Source organism: Silurus meridionalis, chromosome 29 (assembly GCF_014805685.1).
Source record: "Silurus meridionalis isolate SWU-2019-XX chromosome 29, ASM1480568v1, whole genome shotgun sequence".
Lineage (NCBI taxonomy): Eukaryota > Metazoa > Chordata > Actinopteri > Siluriformes > Siluridae > Silurus > Silurus meridionalis.
The window spans coordinates 5,049,865-5,072,547 of record NC_060912.1 but is presented as its reverse complement, the minus strand read 5'-3'; the positions used below and the strand labels follow the sequence as shown (position 1 = coordinate 5,072,547).

The window sequence follows — 22,683 nt, the reverse complement described above, 5'->3', positions numbered from 1 at the left end:
TCACCAATTTAGACTATTTTGTGTATGTCCATTACATGAAATCCAAATAAAAATCAATTTTAATTCCAAGTTGTAAGGCAAAAAAATAGGGGGGTCAATACTTTTGCAAGGCACTGTAGGCATTAAATCTTTGTCAAATACATGTTTAAAAATGTCAAAACGTTTACATATACTAGAAATTAAAACAAAAACTAAATACGGACTAAAAGTAATGATTTTCTGACAAATGACAATGGAATTGAATTATCAATGCAGTTAAAACTGAAATGAACCCGAAAACCAAAATAAAATAAGTTTTTAACAGCGGACCGACAGAAACCTTACCTGCACTTCTATATATTTAGAACAATACTACTCACTGATATATGGTAGGTAGTTTCTTGTGTGTGGTGTGGTTGTTGAGGTGAGACAGGCTTGTTGTTCTCCTCAGATTATTTACCACATCATTTATTTTCCTTATTTACACTTGGCTCCATTGAGTCTTCTGTTTAGTCCGTGAAATCAGATTTAAACACACTTGATATACTAACATATTATTTAAAAGAAAAACTATAATAAAACATTAAGAAATAATAAAAACACTGATTACATAAAATCTAAAAAAAAAAAAAAAAAAAACTGTAGTCATGGGGTTTTTATTGTGTGCAGGTGTTTGGTTTTGTTTCTCGAGTGTTCTTAAATGTTCTGAATCCAAACTTAAAATTCTGAGACACTGGACACATGCTGTGAATTGTTTAGAGGAACAGTGTTCAGAGTATGTTTTTTAGGGCATAAGGGTAGTGTTTAGACTGTAGAACTAGTGTTTTTGGTGTAGCAAACATTTTTACATCTCATTTTTTTTATACATTCTTGTTCTTTTAACTGTTAATTGTGTAGATGGCACTGTGATAGCCAGTACAGAGACCCTTCAAAACCAAATATTGCAAACCTTTTGATATTGGTGCAGAAAGAACCAAAATAGGTACAGTTATAAAGCTAACACACACATGCAGTATGTCAGAAAGGTGAGTGCAGCCCTCACATTCCAGCAACCATTTTGTCCCTATCTTGTCAAGCCTAAATACACTAAATCAACATTTCATACAGTATATTTAAATAAAACTGGGAACTCATTGATTGCACAGTATCTTTACTTAATATATAATTTATGTATATTTTATTTGAAATTTCTTATAATGGGTTTTACTTTATTTTTACTGTGAGCAACTGCAACCCAACATTTTCCCTGTGGGATCAATAAAGTATAAAGTTCTGATTTCGAAAACCTGTGAATTGATTCAGGATCCACAGCCAAGTTAAAATGTAGTGAAGCAGGAATTGAAACAAGTAATAAAATTATTTTGAAGCATTTTCTAATTGTACAGCAATAGAAATTTTATAATATTGATTCACTTCCATATGCTCCTTAAAAGCAATGCCCTGTTGATTTTTTTCACTGAACATTTACAAAATCAATATAAAAGCAAATCCGTAGTGTGGAGACGGATGATCCGCTGTGGCGCCCCCTAATGGGAGCAGCCGAAAGAAGTAGAAAAATATAAAAGCAAATTAATCAGTCTTCTGCTTTTCAGTGTGATGTGTTGGCCTTGTTTCACCCTCCAAAATAAAATGGCATTTAAAATAAGAAAACCACCACAAGACTTTTACACAAAAATAGCATTTTTATTGAGTTTATATGGGAACTCAACAGAAAAATAAATTAGGCCTTCCCGGTTTAATTAAATGTAATTACACAGAGATAAAGACCAAACTTTTATCTGCTTAAAAAAAAAACCCAGAATAGATCATTCAATAGAATAATGAAATCTTTAATAAAAAATACCCAGTTAAGATACCCTGAAATTGTGCTGCTGAGCCGAGCGGGCAGTGCAGCAAGGTGGGATCGAGTGTAAAAAGGTAATCGTGTGGCAGAGACAATGAATGGGTGTATATACAGTCAAGCACCCGCCGATATGGAGCACAGATGGTTGTGGAAATAAGAGCTCGTCATCCAGGTAGGCAGCAGAAGGAATGACTCAGTCCGAATCAGAGAGAACTATCACTGCGTCTGGGTCACACTGGGTCGCAACGTCTACCTAAGAAGTATAAAAGAATGCTTTCGTTAGCAGGTAAAAAGAAATCACCGGTACTGACTTTTTACACGTCTCTGTGTATAGTCAACACCAGGGACAAGATTAGAATTAGTAAAATGTTCCCACCTGAATTACTGGCACCTACGTGGGGGGGGGAAAAAAATATATATTTAAACATACTGTATTAAATTAAAGTACATATTTTACCAACAATTTGTCCATGTCTGTGTGTGTGTGTGTGTGTGTATATATATATATATATATATATATATATATATATATATATATATATATATATATATATATATATATATATATATATATATAAAATCTCTATATTCTTTTTAAATACCACTTTTTTAACCTTGATAGAATGATTGATTTGAGCCGTCACTCACTGGAAGCTTCTCTTCCCACAATCTTACAACATTTTACCCTACCAAGTTTGAGCAGAGCTACAAGGTGTCAAAAACACCTTACAAATAACCTTTATGTTGAGCAAACAGAGGTGAAACATGCTATTTTATTTAGTATTCTTCGCTTTTCATGTTTCTGTCACTGCAAATATGATGCTTGAAGGGCATACCAGTGAAATATCAGTCAGGAGTAAGGAAATATAGTAAAATTAGTAAAATAGTAGAACATAGTAAAATGCAAAAATGTGCTACAAAAAAAAAGTCTGAGTTTTTCTGGCAAATGACAAAAGCTTGCAAACATTAACATTTCTTGAGCATTTGGCAGCTGCTCTTATCCAGAGCAACATTTCTTTCATTCATACAACTGAGCAGCTATGAGATTAAGGGCCTTGCTCAGGGGCCCAGTAGTAGCAGTTTAATGTTTGGCTATTTGAACTCAAGATATTTTGGATTCAAACCTCTAAACTACCACCTCTACCTCCCAGTTCTAGACTGTGTCACCAGTAATGTTTATTTCTCCCTCCCAGACACCTTTAAAAACTTAAATTGTGAAAAATTATATGAAAAAAAAACAACAAAAAAAAAAAACAGTACATTAAAACATTTTTATTGAAAAATCGCAAAGAGGGAAAAAGAGGGAAAAAGAGGGAGTTCGTTATATTCGTAATTAACATCTGCCACACATACACACAGACTTGCCTTGTGCTTTTTAGGGGGTGGTGAGGCATGAGTGCTGCTGACCATATCCTGAGTGGGTGTGTCCGCCCGGGTCGAGTCCACTTGCACGGGGCTACAGGCCACTTTAATGTTTAGCGATGCATTACTGTTGCTAAAACACAACATTTACAGTTCAGTGACATTTCAGCAAACAGCACATATATAGAAGTCATCACAGACCTGAATACACAGATCAGTACTGCAACTGCTAGTGCTCTAAACGCACTAAAGCTTGGATATTGGAGCAATGGGAAAAGGTCATGTAGTCGGATGAGTCCAGATTTACTTTGCATACCTATACAATTTTGCCAGTTATTTTGAAAATAACGGCAGTATGTCGAGTTATTTTCAGAGAACAATTTGTTTATTGTTAGTAAACCCCATGCCAGCAGTGGTGGCTATTCCCATGAAATATCCAGGCAAGATCTAGGTGGGCATGATGAGATGTTGTAGCTTTTACAGATTTTTATTATGGCAGAGTTCAGTGATTATATGGAGTCCTTCAGTTTAATTTTCTGTAAGTATTCTACTATTTTCTTTGGTGATACATTTGGAAGATTCCTTTAAGTGTACTTTTTGAGTAAAAGGGCTGCCTTGTTTTTAAGTGTATTGAAGTCCATTAATGTGTGTTTATAGCCATGATTTTTTATTTTTTTTTACAGCGATGATGCGTTGGGAATTCTTCTCCATTTAGCAGGAATGCATTTAGCTGGTGTGTCCAATATATGTTATGTTATAAATTATACGTTGAGAAATTGTCTTTGGTTTATAGTTTGGTTGATTTTTTCAAGAGGTATGAGTTTCTTATTGGTTTGAGAATGGTAGAATTTCATCGTCACTGGTGTTCAAATGCTACAGCTGCAGATATGCAGATCCTTCTGGATCCATCAGTATATAAAGCTTTATGTAATGGGAAGCAGCATCTTATAGCCAGGAATTATTGTTTATATTCATTTGGTTGAGTCACTTTCTTCTTATACTTGGTCAGGTCCATTATGATGCTTGGTTTCTTCATAATCCAGGGTGGTATAGGACATGTATGTGTCTGTACTAGGTATGTCTAGGTTGATATCCCCGTTTTCTAAATGGAGTTTTATGCAGATCCCAAGTGGGCTGATGTACATAGGTCTAGGTTCATACAGCTGTGGGTATTGACTGAAGTATAAGTCGGGTTATTCAGGTCCATCTTTAGTTAGGTTGCATAGTGCAAAGCCAGTTTCAAGCGTCCGCTTTGAAGCGATGGTTCTCTTGCTTCGATGAATAAACTTTGAACTGGTGATGTCCTGAATGCTCCAAGAGAGTCTTATTCCTAGGTGGTGTACTGTATCTAATATTCTGGTACAGGATTTCCTGGCTGCACCATAGACTACACTTCCGTAGTCCATCTGGGAATAGACCTGTACAGTCCGAGTAGTATGGTCTGCATCTTAGACAATTTTAAAAGTACTATGCAAACTATGTTTTATAGCATTTCTTTCTTAACAGGGTCATATGTGGGATCAATGACAGTTTGTTATCAAAATTGAATCCCAGAAACATGGTTTCTTTGAGGACTTTAAAGGTTTCACTTTCCATAAAGAGTTCTCAATCCGCGGTAAGAAACATCTGCAGCTGATGAGACTAATCAGTGCACTCTTTCACTCCGGCAACGCCAATAAAGAGGAGCGAGACCCCAGCCTCGAAAAGAGAGCCATCAAGCAGGGAGACTTGCGGAAGATGAGAAAGACGAGCCGAACCGAACGGTTGCTAAGCGTGTGCAGGCACCAGGGAAAAGCATGCTGGTCTGCGAGGAAACTCTGTCGGGCACTGAGAATGGAAAGCAGGCCCATCCACAAGTGAGTCGGGTGGATGCCGGAGGAAGGCGGGCCGATCTGCAAGTGGCTGTCAGCAGTCTTCTAGATAGAGGTGTCCCAAACTGCGAGTGTCTGGGTGAGCCCCGGCCGCGGAACCACGGGGAACCAGTGGAATTTGCTACAGTGGTGCCAATAAAGAGGAGCATGGCACCAGCCTCGGGGACAGACACACCAAGCAAAGAGACAAGTGCAAGGGTCACCGAACGGTGACTGAGCACAGGTGGGCGCCAGAGAACGACTTGCCGGCCGGCGAGTGCACCTGGACGGACCCCAGGAAAAGGCATGCTGGTCCGCAAGAAAACTCAGGTGGGCGCTACAGAGAGAAAGCATGTCGATCCGCAAGTGAGGCGGGCGGACACCCGAGGAAGGTGGGCTGATCTGTGAGTGGCCGCCGGCAGATGTCTAGATGGAAAGGCGTCCCAAACCGCGAGTGTGTGGGTGAGCTCTGGTGTGAGTACTGTAATAGGAAGGCGCCGGGGTGAAAATGGAATAAATAAAGAAAGCTCTGCTTGGTGAACCTTTGCCTGTCTCTCTCTCTCTTCCAGCGCAGAAGCAGTGAGTATGCTACACCCATTTCGTACAAGTCTTTTAAAATGCCATATTTTCATCTTGTATCGTATGCTTTTTCGAGGTCAAAGAAGACCGCTAGTGTGCTCTTTTTTGACAAACACATTCTGTATTAATTTTTTCAGTGTCTAAAACCACATGGGTAGTTGATGATTTCGTGTTTGGTCTCCAGTATTCACACAAGATTTACAATTCCGTAGTTTTACACAGACAGCTGGTCAGGGCTATAGGGCGATAGTTGTTCGGATTGGTATGATCTTTTGCCTGCTTTAGGTATAGGTATAATTATTGCCTCTTTCCAGTGGGGTGGAACATCTCCTGACCTCCAGATGGTGTTATAGTTGTCCAAGAGGATAGATGCTTTGGGGTAGGTGTTTTAAAAACTGGTAGTGGATTTTTTCAGACCAACAGCAGTGTCGTTTGAGCAATTAAAATATTTTAAAAGTTCCATAGTAAATAGCTGGTTATAAGGTTATACGTTGTCTGAAAGGAACTTTTTTGTAGTGTTTGTATGTTCTTTCTTATTAGTATGGCTGACCCACCAATGGACACTATTTCAACCAGGCACATTAAAGGATATGTAATTGTAAAAATGAATGTAATTGTAATGAAAAAGTGACTGTCTGGAGCTAGGCAGGTTTCCTGAAGGCAAAAGAGGTTAAAGGTAGCTTTTAAATGTTGTAGTTCTGCGCAATTAGCAGTTGACTATTGACAGTTATACTGGATGATATTATAGCTCATTAACAGATTTGTAAAATAAACTAGGGTCCTTTATTTTTACATTTATGGGATAACCTGTGATCGTGATTTCCGCCATTTTTTTTATTATCGAACATTTCTGTTTACAATTTTTTTTTAACAAAAACTCAAACAAAAACATTTGTGTTACTGATGTGCCAAGTCTCAAATCAAGCCGCCGGCAATTAAAACCGTCCTTGTGGAAATATTTTTGGTGTGCTGGTGTTTTACGTAAATTAAAACACCATAATAACTTAAAAACATTTACAATACATTTTTTCAAGCTGCCCTGTCATCTGAAAATGTAAACAAGCTTGTCTATTTCAGCAACGTGCTGAGTGCAAATAAATATAAGTTATGGGAACCTTTGGTTTTTCTGTTGTTTTTCTGTTTTTTTCATGTGGTTTTCATGTGGTTTTTTCATGAACAAGTTCTTTAAAAAACATCTATGACCTTTAAAACATGTCTAGTCTTCATGCTCTGTGTTGACTATGGTTTCACCAATAATAAATACTATACAATATTAAAAACTTGAAAAATATTAATTTATGGTACATTTAGAAGAGAGAAAAAAACGTGCAATTAAGTTGCGATTAATCACGAGTCAACTAATGACAATTGTGATTAAATGTTTATTCGATTGACAGCCCTATTTATTATAGAATCTAATGATCACTTTGAAAACCAAGCTTATTTTTTTATAGATTTTTTTTTGTTGAAGTTTACCTAGTGCCATTTTGAACGATGATGTGGTTCTTCTTTGATTCCCGCTTCCTCTTCTTGCTGTTACACGTCTTGTTAGTCACCTCGGGATGATTGGCAAACACAGTCAGTGGGGAGGAGCCGCTGTTCTCAGGGGAGGTGGGTGGAATCTCTGTAGCTTCACTGACGCCGTTCGAGTCAGCTGAGAGACAAGTGTTAGAAACGAGCAAAACGTCCTCCGTAGACTGAGGGTCTGGGCCACACGTCTGACTGTGGCTGTCTGAGGAGGAGGGGACGTCTGTGGAACGTTCGTGTTTGAGCGGTTTTTCTGTTCTACTTTCGGACGGTGGAACTTCATCGCCGCTCTCAACTGTCTCTCCACAGTCGGGTAATTTAACTGACTGACACGAGCCGTTGCTGTTGGGCTGCACGAGCTCATCGTTAACGCTCAGATTTTCCTCCTCGTCTTCATCATCATCTGAAATATAACACAAAGGAAATCTTTTCATTCTGATACAATAGATTAAAAAAAGGACAATCTGCAATGATCTAATACAGGACATATTTACATGCACCTTTTGTTATTGGAAAATAAACAGAAATGAATCTTAAGTCATTTCATTCGATATTTTAGATCGGTTTCAGTGACAACAGAATGCAAATATTTTTTTTTTGTCATCATATTACACCTTTTTACTTTTTTAATCATCAAGTACCAAAGAAAAAATTTCACATAAATTAAAAAAAATTCGCTGCCCAGGATAGGCCATGTCCTCATTTATTTAAATTCAGGCTGGATCGATGCAAGTGTACCAGCGGTGCACGAGTGGACGACGGAGCCGGACAGAACGAGCGATAAAAAACACCTGCAGCTGATGAGACTAATCAGTGTGCTCTGTTTCAGTTTGGTGACGCCAATAAAGAGGAGAGAGAGACACACCGGGGGAAAACTGAGCTCAATGAACACTGGGGAAGTTTAATATTCAGTTCCTCCTGGAACAGACTAAACACACTTGAGAAAAGCTGCACACCGTTCTCTTTCCTTTTCTTTCTTTTACCAGATAAACCAGTACAACATTCATCTCCCCGTTAACATCATCAGTCGGTCATCAGTTTTGCAGATTAATAGACACACAGTGAATTGCTGGAACTAGCTGCAAAAATCCATACCGATTTTTCCAGGTTGCCATCTGCACCGAAGTGGCTGAGAAGGTCCGCTGTAATTAAAGTACAAGAGTGGGCTCTAGAGGCGGCTCACTAACGCCTTGTGTGAGTACATTTTTAAATTAAACAATAACCACCACTTCGGAAGCATTTATTTCTTTCAGGTAATGCTACAAACGGAATATTACTTTAAAGCGTTACCATTTCGCATAAATCCAGTTAGTCATGCTTAACTTGGCTTTCTTTAAATGTTTTCTCTAAGCACAGAGAATTTAAATTAAAAGTTCAGTACTATTTAATACGCAGTGTGTGTTTGTTTTTTGTTTTTATTCAGTATCACTTTTAAAAACTGCTGGTTAATTAATCGGTTAACGGCAAATACGATCCAACCTAGCTATTCGTATCTGTGAAATAAATCGGTTGACCTCTAGTTCCTTAGTCATCCATCAGCAGGAAGATGACAAAACACATAATAAAACAAAGGAACTAACTTTATCTATTTTAGAAGGTTTTTGTGAAGCTCATCAATTCCTTAAAGTAAACAGCTGCTTTGCAACACCTGCACATTCAGCTGGGCGAACAAAAATCATTTCATAGCTATTTCACACCTGGTCTGGCTTGTGCTTCACTGGCCTGGATCTCCTCGTCAATATCTGGATCTGAAGAATCCTCCTCGTCCTCTTCTTCTTCTTCTTCTTCCTCCTCCTCCTCCTCCTCTTCGTCCTCTTCCCCTGCCTCCTCCTCTTCATTTTCATCTCCGCTCTTTTTACAGTTCTCTGCTTTTATTGATTCCTGCTCTCCATTCTGTACCAAACAGTTTGGAAAAAATTACTTTAATTCTATTTAATGGTTTTGATTTGAACTTTTTCCCCTCCATAAGCTCAGGGCAGAAAAATGTGCCACAAACATAATCCAACTTTCGCAAACGCCAGTCTGCCAAAAGCCCTTTACAGATTTTCAAAAAGAAAAGCAAATGTGGAAGAAGCAGTTTGGTACCTTTATAAGTTCTTTGGGTAGGATTTATCGCTTTTCTTTATGTAAATAGCACATTCCCATCCCATTTCTTTTACCCTTTTCACCTCTTTTTTCTGTTTCTCTTTCCCAAGCCGTTTTCTCCTCTCCTCCTCCTCCGTATCGTCCTGTTTGTTGGCGTACTTGTTGATGACCACCTCTAGGGAACTGAGAGCCAGCTCTCTGTTAGAGCGTAGCTTTTGGGATAACTCGGAATCACAAAGCGCAGGATCTGCAGCTGTATTTGTAACAAAGATAAAACAGATGTTATTGAAATTCAGAAACGGTATCAAAAATGCACACAAAAAAAAGTAACATGATTAGAGCAGCACAATGGTAATTCGTTAAAGTGTGTGTTTCCATTTACTTTTCGAGGTGGTATCAAAAATATTCACTAATGGTAGCAACTGGTGCTATTCCGACCACATCCATTACCACGTCTGTTATTTCATCATGGACAGCAAGTTAGAACAAAGAACAAAGGGTGAAATTCTGCATTAAACAGCGTTTTGAGTGGCACGTGCACTATAAGAATGGAAAACTTCGCTGGACGACAACGAGAGATCAGGAAAACCTTTACAGAGGTCAAAAACCATTTGACAACGTGTGCATGGTGATCATCGGAGAACAAGCCACACAATCTCACTTCCGCACCCGCCCTACTCGCCAGATTTGGCTCCTGCAGACTTCACCCTCCTACCGAAGGCTTAAAGGCCACTGTTTTGACGCCACTGCAAAGATCCAGCTCTAATCACAGAAGAGGCTGACACGCTTCAAAAAAAGACTTGCAGGACAAATTTGCGAAGTGGCAGGAACGCTGGGAGCGCTGTATTGCTGGGCAAGCACACTATTTTAAAGGTAATGGTGTTTAACCATAGATTAAGTACTTTCTTGTAAACAGAGCTCGTCCCGATTTTTTGATACCACCTCATTTACATATAATGCAAAAAAACACCCTGTTTAAACAAAGATTAATTGGAAGATGAATTACTCGGTTTGTAGAAGTCTGTAAGGTGTGAGCCGAAGTTGTAGACCATGTCAAGGTGGCGCCGCTCCTGAAGCCTGTTGCCCGTCTCGCGGAACACCTCCTGAGCAATCTGTGCCTCCTGCTTACGGCTCAGCATCAGCTGACTGCGCTCGTTGGCACGCTTCACCACTTGAAGGATGTCCCTGTAATCCGGAGGGTTCTGATTGGCCTCGGGTTGGTTTATAAAACGCTCAATCTAATATATGTGCGAGGAAAAATTGGGGACAGATACAACAACTCCATTTGAAAAGGCTTTAGAGCAGGGGTTTCCAAATAGATTAGCCCAACAATCTCAAATATACTCAATATACAAGCCTAGAACACCAAACTTCTTTTGCAGGACAGTTGCAACATTTAGAAGTTTTATTATTCAGGTTACATGCATGGGTGTGTAAATCAAGCAAACCAAAGAAAGATTTCTTAGAATGACTCAACAGTCTATTGTGGGTTTCTCTGTTGATCTCTCTCTCTTTCTCTCTGTACCAGTGTTTCTACCTAAGAAGTATTTACTGAATAGTTTACCACCAAAAGGTGCAATGTTTTGTGTTGTTAAACACATCAAAATGTAAATATCAGAAAATAAATCATGAAATTCTGATATTTATCATTTAATCTCAAACCCAAATTTAGTGTGGAGTCAAAAGAACAATCCAGTAGACTCTCATTGATCTACACTCAGTACCCCGTAATGCCAAAGTGAAAACAGAATTCTAAAAGTCTAAATTCTTAAAAAAAAAAAAGCAACAACAACAAAAAAAAAAATGTACATAGGTATTCAGAACCTTTCCAACAACATTTGAAAATTAGCTCAGGCGCCTAACAATTCTCTTGAACTTTGCGGAGATGTTTCTGATTTGAGTCCACCTGTGGAAACGATTATTAATGGAACATGATTTAAAAGGCACACGGCCACTTTGTATAGGGCCTTACATCAGACAATGCATATCAGAGCAAAAACCAAGCACCAAGGTCAAAGGAAGTGGCTGCAAAGTTCATAGATAGGATTGTTGCAAGGCACAGATCTTGGGAAGGCTACAAAAAAATTGCTGCTGCACTGAAGATTCCCGAGCACACAGTGGCCTCCAAAATTCTCAAATGAAAAAAGTGTGGCACAAGCAGGACTCTTCCAAGAGTTGTTTGCCCAGCCAAACTGAGCAATCGAGGGAGCACAGCGGTCTCTCTGACCGATCTCCAGAGGTCCTTTGTGGAGATGTGACAAAGTTCGAGAAGGACAACCATCACTGCAGCCCTCCATAGAGCTGAGCTTTAATGCAGTGGCTAGAAACCGATGGATACTCGCTAAGAGTTTGCCAACAGACACCAGAAGGACGCTCAGACTCTGGTCTGATGAAATCAAAATCGAACTGCTTGCAAACATTATATCTAGAGGTAATCGTGTGCCGGTCATCACCTGCCCAAACCCGCCCAAACATAAAGCTTGATGGTGGCTATGAGGGTGTTTTTCTGCAGCAGGAACTTGGTAACTGGTCAGGGTTCAAAGAAAGCTGAATAGAGCAAAGCACAAAAATATCCTCAACGAAATCTTGTTCCACAGGACCTCAGTCTATGCTAAAGGCTAACCTTCTTGCATAACATTCCTAAGAACACAGCCAAGACAACACAGGAGTGGCTAAGGGACAATTCTGTGAATGTCCCGGAGTGGCCCAGCTAGAGGTCTGACTTGAACTCTATTGGAGAGACCCGAAAGTGACTTTCCACTAAAAATCCCCATCCAACCTAACCGAGGTTAAAATGATCTGCCATGAAAAGTAGCAGAAAATCCCCTAATCCAGGTGTGCAAAGCTTGTTGCATCATACCCCAAAAAGACCCGAGGATGTAATTGTTGCCAAAGGTGCTACAACTTAGTACTGAGTAAAGGGGCTAAATACTTATGTGCATGTGAGATTTTCATAAAGAAAAATAATAATAATTATAATACAAAAATTAGACATTTCTACAATTCTGTTTTCACTTTGTCACTATGGTGTACTGAATGTGGTTTGATGAGGCAAAAAAAATATTTGTGGTATCAGGCTGCAACATAAAAAAAGTGAAGGTGGTATGAATACTTTCCAAATGCATGGTGTATATGTGTATATATACACACACAAACTGTAGATACACTCAAATTGTACAATAAACTACTACTACTTCTTTCGGCTTCTCCAATTAGGGGTCGCCACAGCGGATCATCCGTCTCCATACCCCTCTGTCCTCTACATCTGCCTCTCTCAACCCAACTACCTGCATGTCTTCTTTCACCACATCCATAAACTGCCTCCTTGGCCTTCCTCTTTTCCTCCTTCCTGGTGGCTCCATCCTCAGCATTCTCCTACAATATACCCCATGTCCCTCCTCTGAACATGTCCATACCATCTCAATCTCGCCTCCCTTGTTAAAAACATCACTGCCATCTCTCCTAAACATCTCCATGCTTCAACCAGTATGTCATTTGGTCCAACCGACTTGCCACTCTTCATCCTCTTAATTGCGGCTCTCACTTCCTCCTTACTAATCCTATCCACTTCCTGCTTCACCAACTCCACACCATTCAACCTTCTCTCTCTCTCCCATTTTCCTCGTTCATCAGCTGCTCAAAATACTCCCTCCATCTTCTCCACACACTCTCCTCACTAGTCAACACATTTCCATCTCCATCCTTTATTGCTCTAACTTGCAGCACATCCTTCCCAGCTCGGTCCCTCTGCCTGGCCAATCCTTTTCTTCTTCCTTAGTGTTCAACCTCTCATACAGCTCCTCATATTCCACATCCCTCTTTACCTGCTGCCGCATCTCCTTGTACTCCTGCCTACTTTTCTTAACACTCTGTCGATCCCAATTCTGTTTTGCCAACCCTTTCTCCTTATGCTCTCCTGCACTTCCTCATTCCACCACTACGTCTCTTTGTCTTCCTTTCTATTTCCAGATGTCACACCAAGTACCTTTCTAGCTGTCTCCCTTATCACTTCTGCAGTAGTTGCCTAATCATCCAGCACCTCTTCACCACCACTGAGCCCCTGTCTGACCTCTTCCCTGAATCTCACACTACATTCTTCCTCCTTCAGTTTCCACCATCTTATTCTTCTTTCAGTCCTCACTCTCCTTCCCTTCTTTACCTCCAAAACCATTCTACAGACCACCATCCAATGCTGTTTAGCTACATTGTCCCCTGCCAACACCTTACAGTCTCCAATCGCCTTCAGGTTGCATCTCCTACATAGAACATAGTCCACCTGTGTGCACCTTCCTCCACTCTTATGTCACCCTATGCTCCTCCTTCTTCTTAAAATAATTGTTCACCACTGCCATTTCTATAATTTTAGCAAAATCTACCACCATCTGCCCTTCTACATTCCATACCTACACATCACCTCCTCATCGCCTCTGTTTCCTTCACCTACATGCCCATTGAAATCCACCCCAATCACAAATCTTTTATTCCTAGGTACACCTTCTACCACTTCATCTAACTCACTCCAGAATTTTTCCTTCTCCTCCATCTCACAACCCACTTGTGGAGCATAAGCACTGATATTTATCATCATCACCCCCTTCAACTTCCAGCTTCACAATCATCACCCTATTAGAATCTCTCTTCACCTCCACTACACTCTTATCAAACTCTTCCCTCAAATTCACCCCTACACCATTTCTCTTTCCATCAACACCATGATAGAACAGTTTAAACCCACCTGCAATGTTTCTGGCCTTACTCCCTTTCCACTTGGTCTCCTGAACACACAACATATCTACCTTTCTCCTCTCCATCATATCAGCTACCTCTCTCCCTTTACCAGTCATAGTTGGCTAACGATACCTGTGGCGGTCGTTGGTAACCCGGGCCTCGACCGATCCAGCATGAATTTTTCTTTCGTGATCCGCATATTTGATTTGGCACATGTTTTACACTGGATGCCCTTTCTAACGAAACCCTCCCCATTTACCCAGGCTTGGGACCTGCACTGGCTTGTGCCGCCCTGATGGCTGTGAAATTAGCATTTTTTTCTTGAAAGCTTTGGAGGAGGTTCTAAATGTACAAAGCTAAACAAGTGCAAATTACAAAAGAAAAACGAGTACCTTTTTGTTGATTTCTGGGTAACGAGTGCCACTGAAGCAAATCCTCTGCTCCATTACTCTTCCAGTGAGTGTGCTGCAGTTCTTCAGCTCACAGAGCTTATCATAGATCTTCATAATCTGAAACAGTCCATTCATAGCAGGTGATAACAGAAAATCCACACAGAACACGAGTAACTATTTTAAATTTCTTAAGTCCAAGTGTGTAGAATGTTTCATTCATATATTCTATATGTTTGTGGTAATAAACAAAAAAAAAAAAAAAAAAAAAAAAAAACAAAAAAAAAAAAAAAAAAAAAAAATATATATATATATATATATATATATATATATATATATATATATATATATATATATATATACACACACATATACACACACACACACACACACACACACACACACACACACACACACAGTACAGACCAAAAGTTTGGACACACCTTCTCATTCAAAGAGTTTTCTTTATTTTCATGACTATGAAAATTGTAGAGTCACACTGAAGGCATCAAGGGCTATTTGACCAAGAAGGAGAGTGATGGGGTGCTGCGCCAGATGACCTGGCCTCCACAGTCACCGGACCTGAACCCAATCGAGATGGTTTAGGGGTGAGCTGGACCGCAGAGTGAAGGCAAAAGGGCCAACAAGTGCCAAGCATCTCTCGGGGAACTCCTTCAAGACTGTTGGAAGACCATTTCAGGTGACTACCTCTTGAAGCTCATCAAGAGAATGCCAAGAATGTGCAAAGCAGTAATCAAAGCAAAAGGTGGCTACTTTAAAGAACCTAGAATATGACATTTTTCAGTTGTTTCACACTTTTTTGTTATGTATATAATTCCACATGTGTTAATTCATAGTTTTGATGCCTTCAGTGTGACTCTACAATTTTAATAGTCATGAAAATAAAGAAAACTCTTTGAATGAGAAGGTGTGTCCAAACTTTTGGTCTGTACTGTATATGTGTGTGTGTGTGTGTGTATATATATATAAAATGTTCATTTAATAAAAAACAACAGTAGAACTCGGCTATATTTAATAGTGAAAGTAAGAGCATTTCCACATGCACATTTTGAAGGGAACTCAAGGGATTGGGGCTAAACAGCTGTGTAGCCTTAAGAAAACAATTTATCAGTGAGGCTAATCTGGAAAGAAAAAAAAAGGCTTTAATTTGCTAGGGAGCATAAAGATTGGACTCTGGAACATTGGAAGAAGGTCATGTGGTCTGGTGAGTCCAGATTTACCCTGCTCCAGAGTGATGGGCACATCAGGGGAAGAAGAGAGGCGGATGAACTGATGCACCCATCATGCCGAGTGCCTATAGTGCTATGATCTGGGGTTGCTGCAGTTGGTCAGGTCTCGGTTCAGCAACATTATTTGCCCAAAGAATGAGGTCAGCTGACTACCTAAATATACTGAATGACCAGGTTATTCCATCAATTGATTTTCTCTTCCCTGATGGCATGAGCATCAAATTAGCACTTTCCAAGTTTGTAGAATTCGAGTTATGTTTATATTAAGTTTTTAATCTTGCGTACCAGTGTAGATTTATTTATTACTAGAGATTTAAAACACTTTTGTACGTCGCTCTGGATAAAGGCCGCAAATGTAAATGTAAAATGAGCATATTCCCCGATGACAATGCCAGGATTCATTGGGCTCAAATTGTGAAAGAGTGGTTCAGAGAGCATTAGACAATTTTCAAACATGGAATTGCCCACCACAGAGTCCAGACCTTAACCCCATTGAGAAAATAGAGGTTGGATTGCTTGTTTTTTATAACACAGTTTTTATTATTATTAACATTTGTGATCAAGATTTAAATAGTTTACCTTGTTTTTATTAGAGGAAGCAATTAAATTGGCAAAAATGTAATTAATTGTTTTGCAATTGGCCAGGCAGAGCTGGGAAGAATGTGCTACAGGTTAGAGCAATAAAGAATGCAGATGGAAATGTGTTGACTAGTGAGGAGAGTGTGTTGAGAAGATGGAGGGAGTATTTTGCAGTGGAGTGGGGAGTTGCAGGAAGAAGAGGTGGAGAAGGTGGAGGAGTTCAGGTACCTGGGGTCAACAGTGCAAAGTAATGGAGAGTTTGTTAGAGAAGTGAAGAAGGAGTGCAGATAGGGTGGAGTGGGTGGAAAAAAGTGATAGCAGGAGTGATTTGTGATACAAGGGTATCTGTAAGAGTGAAAGGAAAAGTTTATAGGACTGTGGTGAGACCTGCGATGTTGTATGGATTAGAGACAGTGGCATTGAGTAAAAGACAGAAGGTGGAGCTGGAGGAAGCAGAGCTGAAGATGTTGAGGTTTTCGTTGGGAGTGACGAGGATGGACAGGATTAGAAATGAGTTTATTAGAGGGACAGCGCATGAAGGTCGTTTTGGAGACAAGGTGAGGGAGGTGAGATTGAGATGGTTTGGACATGTGCAGAGGAGGAACATGGGACTATCGGTAGAAGAATGCTGAGGATAGAGCTGCCAGGCAGAAGGAAAGGAGGATGGCCAAGGAAGAGGTTATTGGATGTGGTGAGGGAAGACATGCAGGTAGTTAATTTGAAAGAGGCAGATGTAGAGGACAGGGGGGGAATGGAGACGGATGATCCGCTGTGAAGCAGCCGAAAGAAGAAGAATTATTAATTCATTAATTATTATGAATATCAATGATTAATAATACTAAAAACTTTTAGGATCTGCCCAAGTCTGCTTCAATGAAAAGGTACAGGCTCTTTATATGTACCTCTACCAGTGAAGGCTACAGCAGGGGCAGAACTTTCACCATAGTTCCAATTAGCATTCATGTACAATTTATATATTAATATAAGGCTGCTCTTTGATTTTGATTTTGTTCTAGATTTTGATTTAGATTTTGTTTGTGTCAATTATTCTGTAAGAACTTACTTTGCGCTTGAGTTTATGCTCCTGGATATAGTTCGAGTCCTCCTTCTCCAGATCCTCCAAACTCAAATCTGCCTCCTGCAGGCGTCTGATCTCATCATTATAAACCTTCAACAAGTTCTCCAGATATGCTATCTGAAAGAGAACGGGAGAGAGAGAGACTTTATCATCTTACAACATGAGTTAGCTTCTAACTGCAGCTAACACACACGTTACATCTCTTCTGCCCACACAGAGAACCTGGGATAAATTAGTGTATCGAGTCCACCCCCCGGCATGGTTTTTAGCTGCATATATCTTTACCTACATAACTTTATGCTGAAAATACTTTTACACACACAGAATATTTACTGCTGTAACAGCTTTGTGTTAAGTCGATGTACAGCTGCATATATATATTAATTAGTAAAGCAAAACCTGTAGTATATAAAATTTTAACCTTTTAATGCACTCGAAATAATAAGTTTTAATAACTTGTTGTATAAGTGTTAACTGGAACACAGGGAATCAGGGAAATTGCGATCTACCTGTCTCCTGGAAGCTCGTTTGGTTTTCCTTTCCTCCTCCCCAGTTTCTGTCGGCCTTGAAGAAGATTCCTCTATCATGTCGGTCTTCCCCTTTTCTTTGTCCTCTCTGCTGTCAGTTTTCTCCTGCTTTTTGACATTAGAGTGCTGTATGACAACCCTCCTTTTGCTCGAGTGCTGTTTAAGCAAGGTACAAAGTTCGTTTATGTAAACAAATGTTTTGCTGGTTTGCGATTGGGCTCGTGTCAGGCAGCGACCCACAGCGTTCCGGAACTCCACGGACATCAGGAAGTCGGGCAAGGCCTTGGAGTATTTTGTCTTCAGGAAAGTCACGACCTCAGGGTGTGCTCGAGTGTGTTCCTCGCAATGATTTACAAACTGTGCAGGGTCAAGAACAAAAAAATTGTAAACAAGTTAACGCTTTGAACAATGAACGCTTAAACAATGAAGCGGCTAATTTATGGATTTTTCCTGGGTTTTTACCGGCATCACAAGTTTCAAGCCAAAAAACTGAGCCCCATAACATTAGACCAATCAAATTGCAGAACGGGTTCAGGTGAACCAATGAAACTCTTTACATCAAATCGAGCACCGAATCGGGCTGCACCACATCATAAATATGGATGATGTTCTCTGATGTTTGACCTGCCGCTCACTCGTACCGTCAACAGGAAATGCAAATCATTCGTCACGCTGAAAACAACCGGGCATGTTACACTTCACCTGTGTTCTGAGCTGCACGGCATCGGGAGAAAAGATTCACCGATGGTGATTTTTAAACGCACAACGATGCCAAAAGATAAACTCTCGAGAGAAATTGTTGTGAAAGGAAGGAGGAAGACAGTGAACAATGACTTTCTTGGTAGGCTACTGTTTATATACAAGCCGTGTAACAGACACTGTCTTTCGTTAAAGCCTGTGTAAAGTTCATTAGTTTCAATGTAGGATTATAGACAGGTGCGTCTTATGTTCAAAATAAAAATCTGTGTCTAATTCAGTGGGTGCGGCTTATATTTGCGCTTAATAGTCCGAAAATTACGGTATCTAAAAATTGTTACATTTTACAAAGTGATGTGTGGATATTTATCTTGTGAAAAGTGCTATTTTAAATGATTCTGTAAAAGTAACACTGATGATTACAAAAACGAATAACAAAATGATAGTAGATTAATATATTACATTAATATTTAAGCAGTGTTGAATATTTACAAATTAATTTTAAAAATTATGTTTATTCTTAATAAGGAAATGTATTCTTATGCACTGTATGAATTTTCAAACATAAACAACTTCCTCGAAAACGTTATTCGCTGTTCTGATTGTTCACAAGGACGCAGTGTATTGCACGGGTTTCAGAATTTATTGTTGTAGAAGGAGAAGTGATGCTCAGTGGCATTTTTTTCAGGTTCCTGGCTCCTGAACACCTTCACCTTAAGAATATATCAATCGTGTGACAGCACTTAACTATCTTAACTTAGTCTTGTGTTTAAACGCCGCAACAGACCTCTGCTTTTTCTCGCCATATCGATAAAAAAAAAAAAAACATTAATGTATTTACTTATATGTAGGCAGTATGGAGATAGAAACACATTATTAGACAGATATATATAGATGTATGTAGATGTATGTGTGTATACATTTCAGCATTTACAAACCTCATTAAAGAGCTTTTCATTCTCCACTTTTAGGACATGACTCTCCTTTTTGGAAGAAGCAAATGGAGACTTTGAGATGTGTGTTGATGGCAGCTGAGAGGCGAGAGGCGTGTTGGACGTGCTGGACACGCAAGAAGTCGGAGGATGCAACAAAGACGACGAAGGCTCCTCGGCATCGTCATCATCAAGGATTACGATGTTTTCCATCGCTTTTGGAACGGCTGCAATCAAGGACAGGAGCTGATGAAACTCTAAAGTAAAAAGGTGTCAGAACAGTTTCAGGGTTTGATATTTACATATACGCAACTGAAATCTCTCAAACGTGTATAGCGTAGAGTCAGCAAAAAAAAAAAGCTGTAATTTTTTAAGTTTCGATATTGTGGACTTTGATTCTATACGGGTTTGATACTACAGGTTCAGGGACATTTCTGATCTGCATTAATGTCAAAACAGTTCAACATTGAGCGATTTGTGTAGCATGTTAGAATTATCTTGTCTTTTGTGGAATACATAGTCAAATATTTCACGACTTCTCATAGTATAAATTCAAACTATACTAAAAGTAAATACGCACTAAAAGTGAAAATTATGATACAGAAAAACACATTTATAACCATGTATGTGCTGTTACAACTGAAATAAAACTGAAATGAACTGGAAAGCAAAACGCATTCAAAACTAGACATGGTTTTTAAAACTTAAAACAACAGACTGAGAAAACTTGCATGCATGCAAATATAAGCATATTAACATGTGATTATATGCACAGCTAATAAATAAAATCCCTGGGCAGTGAAAAATATTCAGAAGCCGTAGAGCAAGTAGAAAAAAAAAATTAATTAATTTGATTAAATCTTAAATGTGCACTTTGTCTACATTTAATTTGACATACATTTACAAAATTATAGCATATATACCGATGATATACAAATATATTCTAATAATATATAATGCCGAAAATTTTGGAAACTTAGAATTTGAACTATGAATTTATATTTCTTCCTCTGTAAAGCTTCTTTGAAATAATGTAAACTGTCAAAATGCTATACAAAGAAACCTGAACACGGGATCAGTTTTTATTTAAACTTTATCAGCGGCTGTAATACAGTGTAGTGTAATTGCCTTGGAAGGAGGCAGCGGTTGGCGTTCGGTCATTCAGCGGAGGCTTTAAGAAATTCAAGGAACATCAGGACAAGTGAGTTGATGGTGCGAGTTGACAGCTTTGTTTACACCCTGCTCCTTGCTTCGTATCTGCACAGACAATAACAAAAAAAAACAAATCATCCTCATCAGTCAAGTAACACGGCACAACCATTTGCCCGGACATGACCTTATACAGTTTGTTATAATGTTAAAAATAAAAAATAAAATTAACCACATTCAAGTTGAAAACAAAGCAGTGATCTTGTTAAGTATTAATACTCCTAACTAACATCAATGCTTTGTATAAAAAAAAAAAAAAAATACAAAATCATCTAAGAGTCACATCACGTCTTCAAAAAAGGTTCCAGGTCGATCATGGAGACTTTGTGCGCACATCATTGTCTTTCTTCACGTCAAGATGTTTTTCAATTCAATTCAATTCATTTTTATTTGTATAGCGCTTTTAACAATGAACATTGTCTCAAAGCAGCTTTACAGAGATAATGTGGTGATTAAAAGTGAATATGTTCTTCATAAGTAAGTTTGTCCCTGATGAGCAAGCCGGTGGCGACTGTGGCAAGGAAAAACCCCCCGAGATGGCGATAGGAAGAAACCTTGAGAGGAACCAGACTCAAGAGGGAACCCATCCTCATCTGGGTTGCACCGAATGTCCATTTGTCTATTTGTTTTTAACTGTCGCCTTTTGAAAAATGCAGCTCATCATACTCCTAAGGCGTTCCTTGGATGACTTTCATCTTTAACCCCTAAGAGATGATGTTATTCTGCTTCTTGTTGTTTAGAACTAACCACAATTGCGTCCATATTCCAGAATCCACACAACACAAGCAGCTTTTCCAGGGTGACGCCTCCACCACCGTGCTTCACTGTTATCGTGTCTCGACAAGTAACAGTCACGTGACCTTTTCTTCTCGCCGTAAATAAGTGTGTACACTTAGAGCATTAAATCATTGTGCTTCCCCCCTTATGATAATGAAAATAAATCAATAAATCGGATTGGTCGCTGTTTAATATTTAATGGGTGGAAAAGTGTGAAATGCTGTACACAATATTTTACTCCCTCTACTCGTCTAAAACTGAGTACTAGAAAGGAAACAAATTGACTTTATTACCTTTGTTTACACTTTAATAACAGTGTTATCCAAGTTGGGTTCAGGAATTGTTTGGTTAATTTGGTTTCTTGCCCCAAAAATGTGAAGTATTTCAGAAGCTGGCGTTGGGGGTTTTCCTGTTTTGCAACAAGCCTGTTAGCCTGTTTTGCCGGATACTGTTAGCATCGCTTTCAGCACTCATATTCCCACTCGGAAATAATACAGCAGGGTGTTTACTGTCAATTTATGAACTCCAACCCACCATAAAGCCATTTAATACCAAATCTCCACTCAACATCTCCACACAAAGCACCGTCGAACAATAAACTTACACGCGCCACTCCGGAACACAAAACCGTTTGCTCGAGTACGTCCAGGTTGCCAAGTCTTTGTGTGCAAAATCCACGCGTGTTGCACAGAAATCCCTCATCTCAAGATGCCATCGAATAAAATATTACAAAAAAACTCAAACAAAGCAGAACTTCAGGCGGAAAATTTTTTTTCTTTTTATATTTATATTTAAAAACCCAACAGGGAGGGGGAAAATTGCGTCCAAAAACAATCTTGGTGGATTCCTCCGCTTAGGTACTCGAGATCATGGCAACAAGCCGACGCCGCAACACGGAGCGCTCTGATTGGACGCGCGAAGAAGCGATAAACTCATTGAACAACACTATCTTCTGCTTTTTCCACATCCTTTTCTTTTTCTTCTGCTTCGGTTCATGCGAGTTTTCGCTCGCTGCTGCCACCTGGCATCCAAGACAAACACAACACAACACAAAGCCTTTTTCGGGTGGGATTAGTTTCTAAGCCAGACTTATGAAATGTATTTTTTTTTACATTTCACAGTTGAGCTGCTTCTTCTTCTTTCGGCTGCTCCCATTAGGGGACGCCACAGCGGATCATCCGTCTCCATACCACCCTGTCCTCTACATCTGCCTCTTTCACACCAACTACCTGCATGTCATCCCTCACCACATCCATAAACCTCCTCCTTGGCCATCCTCTTTTACTCCTTCCT

General features: G+C 39.4%; 1 protein-coding gene across 4 annotated transcripts; it reads right to left on the bottom strand.

The window, feature by feature from the left end:
* Positions 1-1,787: 1,787 nt before the first annotated feature.
* Positions 1,788-22,298, bottom strand: daxx (death-domain associated protein). 4 transcript variants are annotated; one of them, XM_046844166.1, is made up of 13 exons: positions 21,684-22,297; positions 20,533-20,661; positions 19,411-19,661; positions 17,759-18,133; positions 17,235-17,366; positions 14,346-14,462; positions 10,232-10,463; positions 9,309-9,478; positions 8,838-9,033; positions 7,090-7,543; positions 3,188-3,317; positions 2,199-2,213; positions 1,788-2,075 (listed from the first exon to the last, which is right to left on the bottom strand). In XM_046844166.1, exons 3-13 carry the CDS (start codon positions 19,615-19,617, stop codon positions 2,016-2,018), a joined length of 2,088 nt encoding a protein of 695 aa, XP_046700122.1. In that variant the 5' UTR covers positions 19,618-19,661; positions 20,533-20,661; positions 21,684-22,297; the 3' UTR covers positions 1,788-2,015. The 4 variants fall into 4 exon arrangements, with proteins under 4 accessions (XP_046700122.1, XP_046700124.1, XP_046700123.1 ...); XM_046844168.1 differs by having other exon boundaries at positions 19,411-19,631; XM_046844167.1 differs by having other exon boundaries at positions 21,995-22,297.
* Between the last annotated feature and the right edge of the window lie 385 nt (positions 22,299-22,683).

Excerpts from the sequence above, each read along its gene's own strand:
- daxx (XM_046844166.1), bottom strand. The coding sequence starts at position 19,617 with ATGGAAAACATCGTAATCCTTGATGATGACGATGCCGAGGAGCCTTCG. Across the intron at positions 7,544-8,837 it reads TGAAGCACAAGCCAGACCAG|ATGATGATGAAGACGAGGAG; the intron begins GTGTGAAATAGC and ends GTTATATTTCAG. Across the intron at positions 3,318-7,089 it reads ATCGTTCAAAATGGCACTAG|CAACAGTAATGCATCGCTAA; the intron begins GTAAACTTCAAC and ends GTTGTGTTTTAG.